The 12,683-nt window shown below is 37.3% G+C and overlaps 1 protein-coding gene across 19 annotated transcripts in view; it reads right to left on the bottom strand.

Moving 5' to 3' along the window:
- The window catches only part of LOC107089901 (calcium/calmodulin-dependent protein kinase type II subunit gamma-like), an 80,842-nt gene that overhangs the window by 37,543 nt on the left and 30,616 nt on the right, over positions 1 to 12,683 (bottom strand). For all 19 annotated transcript variants that reach the window (XM_015382932.1, XM_015382934.1, XM_015382937.1 and 16 more), the window contains exons 3-6: positions 9,129 to 9,188; positions 6,118 to 6,172; positions 4,930 to 4,995; positions 1,002 to 1,074 (exon numbers count right to left, since the gene is read on the bottom strand). In XM_015382932.1, the coding sequence (XP_015238418.1) occupies positions 1,002 to 1,074; positions 4,930 to 4,995; positions 6,118 to 6,172; positions 9,129 to 9,188 (254 nt within the window). The remainder of the gene's footprint in view (positions 1 to 1,001; positions 1,075 to 4,929; positions 4,996 to 6,117; positions 6,173 to 9,128; positions 9,189 to 12,683) is intronic.

The raw sequence follows: 12,683 nt of genomic DNA, 5'->3' as shown, positions 1-12,683 counted from the left end.
ATTTTCATTCGCAATTATGACCAATTTTTACTTCTGATAATCTCACATTTGCATATAAACTTACTATACAGTACTTGAATATTCTTTTAACGGTCATTTCTTCAATATGATAAATGAAAAAAATGAATAAAAACATTGTAGATTATCAAAACTGGAAACATTTATTCCAGTTTAATTTTTTTGTTGGTGTTTTTAATAAATTTTTGTTAAAAAAAATTCATGAGACCAACTAAGATGCAAGGGTAACATACTTATTTTACTTGGTTTTAAGGATTAAAGATTAAATCTAAGAACAATCTGGATATAATAACGGTGCAGCATATGTGCATAGAAAGAGAGCTTTGTGACTTAAAAACGTTTGTCCACAGACCTCATCTTTTATCATTACTGTAAATGGTTCGCTTTCATGAAAAATATCTCTTTACTGAACTTCAGAGGACTGGCAAAATTATACATCGTTATATGATTGAAGTTAAAAGTTTAAGGCCGAATGAAAGTTTGGAAACGAGATCTTCTATTCGGGTAAATCTGGAATATTAACCTCATGTGTTTGGTTGCCACCATGTAGCTGTGGGGATTCTGTTGTTAAGGTGTGCAGGGTTATTTCGTGCAGTAACCAGTCACTGGCCGACATCTAACACACAGATGCGCTATTAATAGCAGCTGGTCTGCTTTCGTCACTCCTTGGCGGTGCAGTGGGGAGGGTGGGCAGAGTAAAAAGGATGCAGAGGAAGGAAGAGGCGGTGTAGATACAGATTTGCCATGGGACCGTAGAGCTGAGAAAGGAAAAAAAGCTGCAGAGGTGAGCAATGATGCTTATCCCAGAAGTTGCTCTTAACGTCACAGCATGACGTCGGCGCAGCGCAAGACCTGTTGTACATCTGCTGGCACACCTTTCAACCACAATCGCGGGCTCAGGGCGCAGGCAATTTGTGTGCATTTACTCTGTCAGATTGAATCAAATCTCCTCCAATATTCATGCCGAGTGTCCGGCGGCTCACCTTGAGGTCTCTGTGCACAATATCATGCTGGTGGATGTGGCTGATGCTCTCCAGGATCTGATTGATGCAGTGGCTGAAAAAGACAAAACACAGACAGTTCTGTCAATTTGCAATACAAAAAAATTACATTTTAAAGAAATAAACCAAGAAAAAAAGTCTTTGGTGTCAACTTAAAAACTATTTTTAGGTTGTTTTTTCTTAAGCTATGAAGGCAAACAACAGCTACATATATAAACCCTGAATAAAAGAAATAAATCTGATTTTTAGAAGACGTAAGAAAATGGAAGCCTTTTAAAATAAAATACAGATGAGCTCAATATGACAGCCGGGAACAGGGGCATTGAAATGGTAACAAACATCCCAGCTCAGCAAATTGAGATTGTCAATTCAGCTCCAGCTTATTTTTTTAATGGCCTTTGGTGAGTGAAGTGATGTAAACCATATTGAGCAGATTTTGCTCTCATGCACATAACTGGACTCTAATGGGTAGCAGAAAGAAATTATTGAGTGCTGAAAGACCAAGTGCAAGCAAAGGAAATTAGTTTGGCTATAGTTAAATGTATGAAAGGAAACAAAGAAAAAAAAAAACATGTTGAGTTCATTTAACTTTCTGATTATTGATTGGGGGATCTAGCATGACAGAAACATTTTCTTAAGCTGTTGGATATAAAAACTGCTCATGCTTCTTTCTTTATGGCACAAACGCAGACATTGCACAAAGAATATGGTAGATTAAGCTGTACAGTAATGGTTAGGTGGATGTCTTTTGATTGTTCGAAGATGGTAAAAGGAAAGACCCAGATCATTTCCTGCAGAACTGATAAAAACAGAACAAATAGAAATTCACTTTGAGCCAATATCAGAATACATTTCATATGAGAGAACTGATTCAATAACCTTTGCGTTTTGAGCCAACATGATTATCCAGGTGTATGAAATGTGTATAATCTTTATCCAGTTCCTGTCTCACACATTACAGCCGGCACTCCCCTAGACATATCCAAGTAATATCTCACACAGAGAAGCAAGGGATCTTTAGATATGGAGATTATATTCAATAAAACACGAAAACCATCCTCTAAAAGTCTGTAATAAATTGTAAAAGCATTTATTGTTCCGTTAATTTGGGTGCACTAGATGGCATTGTGTTAAAAACACCCAATCCGAATAAAAAAAGTTAAAAACATCCAAATGAAAGGGAATCAAACAATTCATAAAAAGTTGACAAATTTGATTGTTTTATGTTTAGGTTATCTTCTTTTTATCACAGAGTTAATTTATTTAAAAGAAGACCTACATATTCCAAAAATATAAGTAGGCCTCATGTGTGTTCACAGTGTGATAAAATATACAATAAAGACTAAAAATGCTGCTACAATGGGTGAATTTCTTGATGTACTGCTTCAGGTACCATCTCCTCACTAGTGGCAAACCTGTAGCAACTATGGACTGTAAGGAGAAAACCATGTTTCAGAACAAGGGATGAGCAGAGAGAACGAAGCTACAGGAAGATCAGCTTTTTTCTATCCAATTTGGAAATGCAAATGTAAGAAGGAACATATGCAACTAAAGGGTTGAAGGTGGCCAACATGTTAAATCACCATGTCCCTCCAAAAAAGTTAAAAAACAATCCATTAGACTTTTATTTCCCAAGTTTGAAGACATTTTGCTTCCCATGCAGGAAGCTTTTTCAATTCAATGGAAACGGATGAATGGGTCCACCCCTATGGAATGGGGGTCGTTTGAGTGGAGTGGTGTATGCAGTTTAATGCAGTAAGGAATGCGCTGATCTTTATTTTGGAGAAACCAAACAACCTCTCCACAGACGCATGGCCCAACACAGAAGAGCTGCCTCCTCGGGACAAGACTCTGTGGTACATCTACACCTTATGGACAAAGAGACAAACATGTATGGTTGTAAGCCTTCTACACCAAACGAAGCTTCCGCTGCCCTGGCGTCCTCTTCCACAACAACTTTGTCCCCGCTTTCCTCCTCTAAAAAAATGTATGATGAAAGAGACTCATCCACAACCTCCAACACAAAACTCCCCTCCTCTTGCATGTTCCTCAACAGTGTCATTGCTAAGTGCTACTTGGTCCCAACGTAATTTCCCATTGTGAACCTACTAACATCAAGTTGCTAACTGGTCAGCAAGATGCTTCCGAGAATCCGGCCACAATCAAACTTCCTTGCGAACCTTCCGCCACAACAATCCCGCCCACTCGATAAACAATCATATTCACTTGATTTACTCGTGTAAAGTCGTGCACCACTTGGGAGAATTCGGAGATGCAATGGTTGCAATGGCTGTTTCTCTACTTTAAAAATGATTTTGGAGCTAATAGTCGCATGTGACAAACACAGTGACTCAAGTTCATGCCAGCTGACCAAATCTATGTTGTTATAATTTTTTTGTGAAGTTTAATTAATAGCGCATATATTCACCTGATAAATGATGGTGTCTGTGTTAGGGACCCTGGTTGCATGCACTGAAGTGTATAAGAAAATACTGGATCGAATCTCAATCTATTTTAATATATTTATTTTAATAATTTTATTTAAATAAGCCTATAGGCTCATAGTTCTTTAGTCCAAAAGAACCAAAAAAACATTCACAGCAGCCCGTTCAAAATTACTTCCAGCAGCCCTGCCAACCAGTGTAGATACTAATAGTCTACAATTTTTTAAGCAACCCCTTGTTCAGTTTTTTGCTATTTAATAAGCCAAAAAAAAACAACTTAAAAGGACAAGAAAGGATTAATTCTGTGAATCTCATATCTTTAAGATCGCTATTGAGACGATTTAAAAGTGCTTGAATCTTCTATAACTTTTTTAATCTTATCAGCCAAACTAAACTGTGACCAAACAGATCTTAAAAAGTTCTAATTTACTTCTCTACTAAAAAGACAAATTTGACAATTGCATTTTCTTCTGATTATCTGTGCAGATTTTCATGCTGCGGTTGTCATTTTTTAATATGAATTACAACAAATTTCCAAAAGCTAGATAAGAATTTATATCTGCAGGTAAAGGGGTTCAATACTAAAAAGCTTACTGCAGCATCCAACAACGGACTCAAAATAGGATTTAAACACAGCAGCAGTTTAGTCATGATTTATTCAAGAAATTAAATTTAAAAGGCCTGAGTCACTTGGTCAGAAATAAAGCCGCACCAGCAGATTACTAGTATGGCCCAAAGCACAAACATCATCAACCAATTCAAACGTCAGAACATGTTGTTCTTCCCCATTTCTGCTCTGGCAAAAATAGTTGCCCCTTAAACTTGCAGGGAGTCCAACATTTCCAACTTTGTATTCAGATTTAGAGCAATAATTTACTAAAAAGAATAATACCAACAAGCTAAACATGAGTCTTAAAAAAAAAAACTGCTGACATTTTTGTATGTGTGATTAATTTCTGCATTCAACATGTTGGTCAGCATGATGCTCACAGCCTCAGGGCTAAAAATGTATGCTATTGGTTAGCGGATACCTGGCTGTGCAGTATTGGCCAATAACGATACCATACCGATACCATCTGTTGTGTATACACGAAGAACTGCATTCTACTTGGATCTAAAACAATTGCCATCATGGCTTTGTTAAGCTGCTACCTACCTTTGTGAAGCTGGAAAAAGACTAATAGAAAGTGAATCTAGTAGAACTTTTTATTGCCAACTGGAATGGCTGACAATAGCTGAATAAACTTTTGTCCCTGAAAACGGTATCAGTGCCCTATTTGTTGGCATTCGCCAATACCGATACCACCATTTTAGTGCCGTATCGGGGGGCCTGCCCGATACTGGTATCGGTATCAGTGCAACACTACTATTGCTATCAGATAAACTTTTCCGAACAATAAAAAAATGAAGCTGTAATACAGAGTCGCTGATGTGATTTGAATGCGTGGAAATATTTTATGAAGTACCTGGCATCCGCCTCGCTGTAGTACTCTCTCGCAACAATGTCCTCAAACAGCTCGCCACCGGTTACACTGCAAAGAAATATACAAAAATTTAGCAAAAATAAGTATTATATCAAGAGATTTCTCTTTATCTTTATTTTTTTTAAAGAAAGACATTTGAGAGGGTTTATGTAACACGGCGAGATCATATCTGAAAATCAAGTGATGTTCGACTTGTGTTTTAAAACCACTTACCCTGTTCCTGGCAGCCTGTGCTGGGTTCTGAAATACGGTAGATTATAATCTAATAGCTAACTAATTCCTCCCAGTTTGTCTGATAGAGCTGCGTGGGTGGCCTACATGTACTGTACCTGCATCTGTACTATCCCTATTTAGGGATGGTTCCTGTATTCTACTCTAATAATAAAGGCACAGATTGCTATAAAACTGAGCAACATTTTTGCACATACAGATGGGGGAAATGCATGTAGTGTTTCTGTAGAGAAACACACAAATTGGTAATAAAGAAAAGGTATTTTTCTTCATAAGACCCCTCACATCCCTTTCAGCAAAGGTCAGATGTTTTTCTTTGCTCTCAAACTTCAAAGAAGTAATCCAGTGAGGTGTGTTCACTATATCCATTAAACAAGTAATTCCATACTGGAAGCATTTTCAAAACTTGATATACTTCCTTTTTTTTATGAAGGCCCTTTTGTATTTTTTAACCTGAACATTTCTCATTTTTACAAAATATGCTTTTACACAAAGAGAAAATTTTGCTTGACATTACAGCAGTTAAAACATTTTTCTACAACCTCACCAACTTGTTCTTGTTTTCTTTGGTGTTTTGATTACTTGTCTTTAGTTATGAGTATCAAAGCTTATGGTCAGAAGACCACCTTACCATAACCCTGATCTTATAGGCCTACTCCCTACCCATCAGTTTTTTTAGTCAGAAGTCTGGCTAAGCTGCTTACAAATGTTGAATCACTTAAGTCAGAAGAAACATTTTGATAAAATCAAAATATTCAGATCTAAATTTTGAAGAATTATATTATTAGTATAGAATTAGAAGTTTATCATTTGGTTAAAGCAGAATAAATAAAAAATGTATGATTTAAAACAGAATATCCTGAATCAAACAGTTGGTTTGACCCCAGGAGAAAGCATACTGTGGGAGTTAGTGTGGGCGCTAAAATTTGATTAACTTACAGGTCAAAGACAAGGTAATGGAAGCCTTCCTCGGAGATGCTCTCATGGAGTCGTACTGAGAAACAGAGAGAGAGTCTTTAATTAACAGGCAGTTAGCTGGATCAGAAAGCACTGCTTCTGTTATTAGCTTCAGATTGCAAACCTGAATGAACAGTCAGTAAAAGTGAAAGTTGGTCTGCCTGTTGAGACACATGTTAAAATACCTTCCTGCAGTCACAGACCGCTGTCAGGCTACCAGCTAGTGCTGAAAGTCTACACAGGAATAAAAAAAAAAAAAAAAAACTATAAATTTGTTAATTCATTTCAATTCTTTTGATGTAAATGACCCCAAACTGCTGTTTGCAAAGATGTTCTAAATACCGTTATGTTTACTTTTATTGCATGTATTAAATTCAATGATCAACGTGTTGCTATGGGCAAACGACTTGAAGGCACAAACTAAACTGTTCATAATTTATTCTTTATGGTACGCCAGCATTCATAATATGTAGGCGAATCACTGTCCCCCAGACACTGCGGTTATATTTTTTATATCTATATTTTTTTTTAAACAAAGCGGAGCATGTATGACGTCATCCGTGCGGTGGACTGCAGTTGTGACAGGCAGCCCGGGACACAGGCTGCTTTGCTCTACACTTTATATTCATTCAGCTAGCTAATCTGAAAAGTTCAATTCCATTTCGAGAGCCAGATCATCTGTGGTAGAAGCACTACACATCTTCCAGGCATGTGGGTAAAACTAGCAGCAGTTCAGCGCACAGGATGAATGAATCATTGCCGGCGTTCATTCATGATGTCATACAACCGCCACTTTGTTTTAAAAAAAATCTAAATATAAAAACTATAACCGTGGATTTCTGGGGGACAGTGATTCGCCTACATAATGTGCGAACGCACATTATCATTAAATTAGATGCCCTCAATGACAGATCTTCTCTGAGTCCTTTTATCTCCTACCTTAAGAGGCTACCACAGCAAGACATTACAACTCGCATGCAGACTTCACCTGTTTTTCCCCCCAGACATTCCAGCTGTAACCACTTTTTAACCCTAGGTCCCCCGTTTTGAGACGCAGATCTTACTTGTTACACAAAAAAAAGGATAAATACACCATCTTCTGTAAATAATATTATTAAAGTCCTTATCAAAACATGGAAAAGTTGACGTTTTTTAAAACGGCAAACCTTTCACAGCCAAGCCGACCACAGAAAATTAACAGAACTCTAACACCCACTTTCTCACTACAGCTTGCTTAAGTAAGCAATACTGACATGTTCTTGAAAGACGAGCAGCTGACTGACAATCAGCTTAAGAAAAGTCCAGACTTGTTTAAGAGTGTCAAGAGTCCATGAAAAAAAAACAAAAAAACAAAACAAAAACCTCGATTTAGTCTGAAACTCAGTCTTGTTCCTGCTTTCAGTGTTGAAGTACCAATAGGGAAGCTAGAGGAGTGAGAGGGGGCCAATAATAACTTGCTAACAAAACTGAATCTATATTTCAGTCCACATAAATAGCATTTTTAGTTTTCGTTGTCACATTCTGCAGGTTTCACAATAAAATTCAAACATAGATTTTAGGCTTTTCTTATCAATTGCAAATTTAATCGTTTTATTTCCAAACCTCCTTATTCACATCCCCACATTTCTGAGGGGGGAACCTTGTAAAAACAAATTCCCAAAGACTAGGATGAGAAATAAAAAACACAGCAGAGGAGGAAGACAATGAAAAAGGAGAAGTCCTTCTGCAACAAGAGAAACCAATGAAACCCTGCCTATTATTTTGTTCGCATACACAAGTCTGCTTTGCAGGGCACTATGTTGTATGATCAGAAGTGCTGGTCTGCGTCAAAGGAACTGTCATTTCCTTCCCTTTCCAAATGACCCTTGCCTTTTGTTTGAATTTCACACGTCAACAGAGGGAAAAGATCTGGTGAGCTAAGTTCCTTGTTAGAGGACTTACTCACAATGTTTAGATATAGAATGATTCCTGCTGTTTTTTGGTTCTGCATGTAAAACCTTCTGGATACTCAAACATGTGCAAAAGGATATAAAAGGTGTGTTAGGAATAAGATTGAGGTTTAGAAATAAACCGTATAATGTCAACATCAAGTAGAAACTCTGCAACTGATTGGAGGTGTTTGAATTGAACGTGGCTGCTGGCCAGCTGTCGCATGCAAATACCCCACACAGAAATAGAGCAGGTAATAGACTGGTTTGACTATCAGTCAGTTAGCTCCAGAGTCGAACAGAACAATGCTTTTGCTTTAGCTTGGTTCTCTAGTTCTCTCTTTGATATATGAAACTATACTGGAGTGAGAGAGGAGACACTCAGATCTTCAAATGTTTGGAAATACTAACTAAATGTAAACATCAAGTGCAGTTTTGATTGCTTTAATCTAGATTGGATTCTGGTCTGTTCTCTGAAGCATTGAGACCCTTTATTGGGGTTTTTCCCTGCAAGAAATCTAAAAGAAATTTGAATTTTTTAACAAATAAAACCTTTCACATTTCACCTCATCTCCCACTTACCTTGTTACAATCATAATCACTTTTCTTTTAGGATTTTAGGTCATCAACACAGTTGCAGCGAAATGTTGTGAATCATAAATGGTTTTAGCACCCCGTATTTTAATGCTTCTAGATAAAACCGACATAAAACAGACTTACAAAGGCAATGCCATATAAGGGGATAAATAATAAAGAGAGCAGGCAAAATGTCCATGGAAACTTTGGAAGATATGCAGAGATTAGATCCAAAGCTTGGTTAGGAGTTTTTTCCAAGGAAAATCACTAGTTGTAAACAAAATATGGCTCCATGTTAATAAAGATTGTCAGAGAGCTCCCATCAGAACCTAAAGATTCTTGCCAAGGAACTGAAGAGAGATTCTGATTACTATACTATACTTTAACTCTACTTAAACTCTACCCTCTCGGCATTGCCTGACAGTTAATAACCAATTTATATCCCTGGGATATTCAATTTATTCCATTAAGCTCTTATAGGTGACTTACCTATGTTTGGATGTTTGAGCATTCGACAAATCCTCGCCTCACGCTCCAGTTTCTGGTGATCTGTGTCCAAAAGAAGATTAGAAAAAAAGAAGAAAGAATGAGCACCAATCGACCAGGATCAGCATATTTTAAGATAAACAGTTTTCCTCAATCCATGGATAATCATAAAGACGACAAAAAAAACAACCTAACAAAAGCTGTAACTTCTCTGAATGATTTAATCCTAATCATCACAATGCAATGAGTAACACGGTCAAATGTGCTTGTAAACATGGGGTGAAAGCAGCTTTTGTTCCCATCATATTTTTAACATGCTTTCAACCTTAATTCTGATTAATAAACCAGTAGTTTGAGTTCATGTGTGTAAGTTTGTATCACATTTAGGAACAAATTTGTGGACCTAACCTCATTAAAAATATCTTTGGGAAAATGCTTGATAAACACCCATCTCCAAAGTTTCAGTTATTCCCGTCAGTCTCTTATTTCATCTGAATTTAAAAAAGTAATTTGATCAGCAACAATAATCAAATTCCATAATAAAGGGATGAAACAGCCGTAAAGTAGAAACCCGGATACTGCCTCTGCAAACGCAGACAGCACATGTAATGTGTAGGGGCACTCAAACATACACAATATAAGCACAGGCTTTATGCACTTAGTGAAATTAGTCCAGTAGGCCCTACTCCAATCTAATCAGTGTCCACTTAATGACTCTAATGACACGAGAAAGTCCATGAGCGCAGACAGATTGGTTTTAAAACAGACCCAGTAGATGGGTGACATGGTCGACTGTCAGAGGTCAAGTTCGTCGTGCCTGTGCTGTCAGTAAGCAGCTGCTGTTCCCAAACACAGATGGCACATGGACTCACGCACTCTTTTGTTTTGGTTTGCCAGCCTTAATCCCCCAACCCATCCTACACAGGTCCTTCGGCCATGCTGTCAAAAATCTGAATGCATTTTTGCTTTAAACAAATATATCAATCATTTATTGTGCATTGTAAGCTTTATTTATTCTAGGTTTTAAATGTATTCACACAGAGTGGATAGATCTGCTCCCTACTTACCATTCCACTACAAAAATGAAAAGAAATACAACAGCAAGAGTTATTCTATGTACCAAAATCTTTTACAAAAGAATCAATAAAAAAAAGAGAGTAAGACCCTCTCCTTTCATAGGGTTTAGAAGATGCACAATTATGCAAAGTCCAATAAGTAAATAAAAAAAAGAACTAATTATAGATTTCTAATAGTGCCAAACCCTATACCTAGTACAGTATAGGAAGTATTTTATTTTGAAAGAGTCAACTCAGCCTCTTTTACTCTTCTTTCCACCAGAGACTCTTTAGTAGTTATTGGAGCTGAACAAATATTCAAACCAGATAGTTTTATAGTATATTGTCGCAGGTGATGTTCTCTTGTTGGCAGAGCGCATACGTCCACCTAAACCTCACACCTGCCCTGCTACACCGATGAAAAATGTTTAGAACATAACAAGCTTCAACTACTTATCTGTAGGGAATCTTGACATCCATTGAAAAAAAGCTATATTTTTAGGTTGAAACACAATTTCATTCAAGGTTAGTTTCCATAGTTTAAAACACTTTAAACTAGTGTTGCGCCGATGCTATTTTTTGGCCCCGATACCGATACCCGATACCTGGCTGTGCAGTATCGGCCGATCCCGATACCATCATAATGTAAAATAATTGCCATCATGGCTTTGTCAAGCTGCTGCCTACCTTTGTGAAGCAGGAAAAACTGTAATACAAAGTGAATCCAGTAGAACTTTTTATTCTAGGAGTGGGTGACAATAGTTGAATAAACTTATGGCTCTCAAAATGGTATCGGTGCCCTATTTGTTGGTACTCGCCGATACCGATACCACCATTTTAGGGCAGTATCGGCGCCCCGACCGATACTGGTATCGGTATCGGTGCAACACTACTTTAAACCATTACTTGCAGCAGGAGAATCATGCATTCTAAAACAGAGCAGAAAATGTCAGTAACAGACTTTAAGTTACTTCATATTCACAAACTTCGAAATATGACAACTGCCTCAACAATATACCATGTTTACAAACCGAACGTCTTTATGTCTGGAGCATTTTTAAATAAAAAGTATTTGTTTAAGTTGATAAAGCAACCACAGGCGTGCAGCCAAAAATCCAGCCTAAAGAAGACGGGTGCACAAAATGCTTAACTTATAGAACTTGTATGCCATATCTCACCATACTGCTCAGTAGTAAAATCCTTCTCACCAAGAACAAGCATTCATAACAAACAGTTTTAATTTGTAACACAGAGATCACCAAACTTGCCAAGCGACACACTGTTCAGAGCAGCCACTACCTGGCTGCTTTCTCTGCCTCACTGGGGTATCTGTTGGAAGATAAAATGGTACAAGGTGCCTAACTAGGCTTTGTTTCTTTTGTTTTTGTAAAGCTAGAAGCCAAACTCATCAGATGAAGCCAGGTTCAAATGGGGAATCAACAATGAACACTAAAACAGGCTACAGCTTACAGTATGGGCAAACTCAAAGTATGTAGGGACCCTAACGATAGTGTTATATCTTTATTCTTTCAAAACACGTATTACCAATAAAAATGTTGTTTTATAAATTTAAGCTTAAAAAAGGATCTAAAAATTTTTGTCCGCCTGAATATTGCCATCTTGTATTAATGTGTTTTTCTTATTTTCTTTGACTGCATCATTTTAAAAATTAAATCAGATGTTATGAGCAAACAGTTACTCAGTACTTGAGTAAATATTCTGACAGCTCACCTAATGCTAGTGTGTTTGTTAGCTGGTCAATAACTGTAGCTACTTTTATAAGTGAAAAACACCTGATTAGACTGAAATGTGCTTTAATGAAAATAAAGATAAGTGTTTCAAATGCATATATACATTATCCAATAACCAATCATGATGTGATTGTTTTCTTGCACAAACCTTACTTAACGTATAAAGCACTTTCAGAGAATTGTCAAATTTATCTAAAAGAGGTGCAGGAGGTTTGTACTTGGCCAGACACAAAGGTGTGCTTTTCCTAATTTTTCCGAGTTCCCAGAATGAAGCCCCAATAATATGCGGTTCACAATCAAAGTAGGGTTTATATGCATTTGAGAATAGGGGTGCAACTAACGATTGTTTTTGAACATCGATTAATCTTTTGATTGTTTTTTTTTTAAAAATTGATTAATAATCAGATAGCAAAGAAGACTTTTTGCAAAATTAAACAAGGAGGAACTAAAAAAGTTCCACTTGAGGAGTTCTGGATAGAGCAGATTGATAGACAAAAGATTTCAAAATGTAAACATTTTCTTTTGGTATTATTGCTGTCCAAGGTGGGTTGCTCTGTCAGTCTTATGCTACGTTCAGACCGGGGGCAGCAAAAGCAGCAAAATCGCATCTGCTGCTTCATTTTTGCTGCTTGTACCAGTGAATTCTGATGCGCGTCTGAAGCAGCTTTGCTGCTCTCGCTGCGCGGTCCAAAAGTGTGTCTGACGCGCGTTGGGCGGAGCTTCACTATCCTTTCTCTGCCTTGCAGCTATAT

This window comes from Cyprinodon variegatus, unplaced genomic scaffold (assembly GCF_000732505.1).
Source record: "Cyprinodon variegatus isolate N-32 unplaced genomic scaffold, C_variegatus-1.0 Scaffold270, whole genome shotgun sequence".
Classification (NCBI taxonomy): Eukaryota; Metazoa; Chordata; class Actinopteri; order Cyprinodontiformes; family Cyprinodontidae; genus Cyprinodon; species Cyprinodon variegatus.
This window is presented reverse-complemented; position numbering and strand designations above follow the sequence as displayed.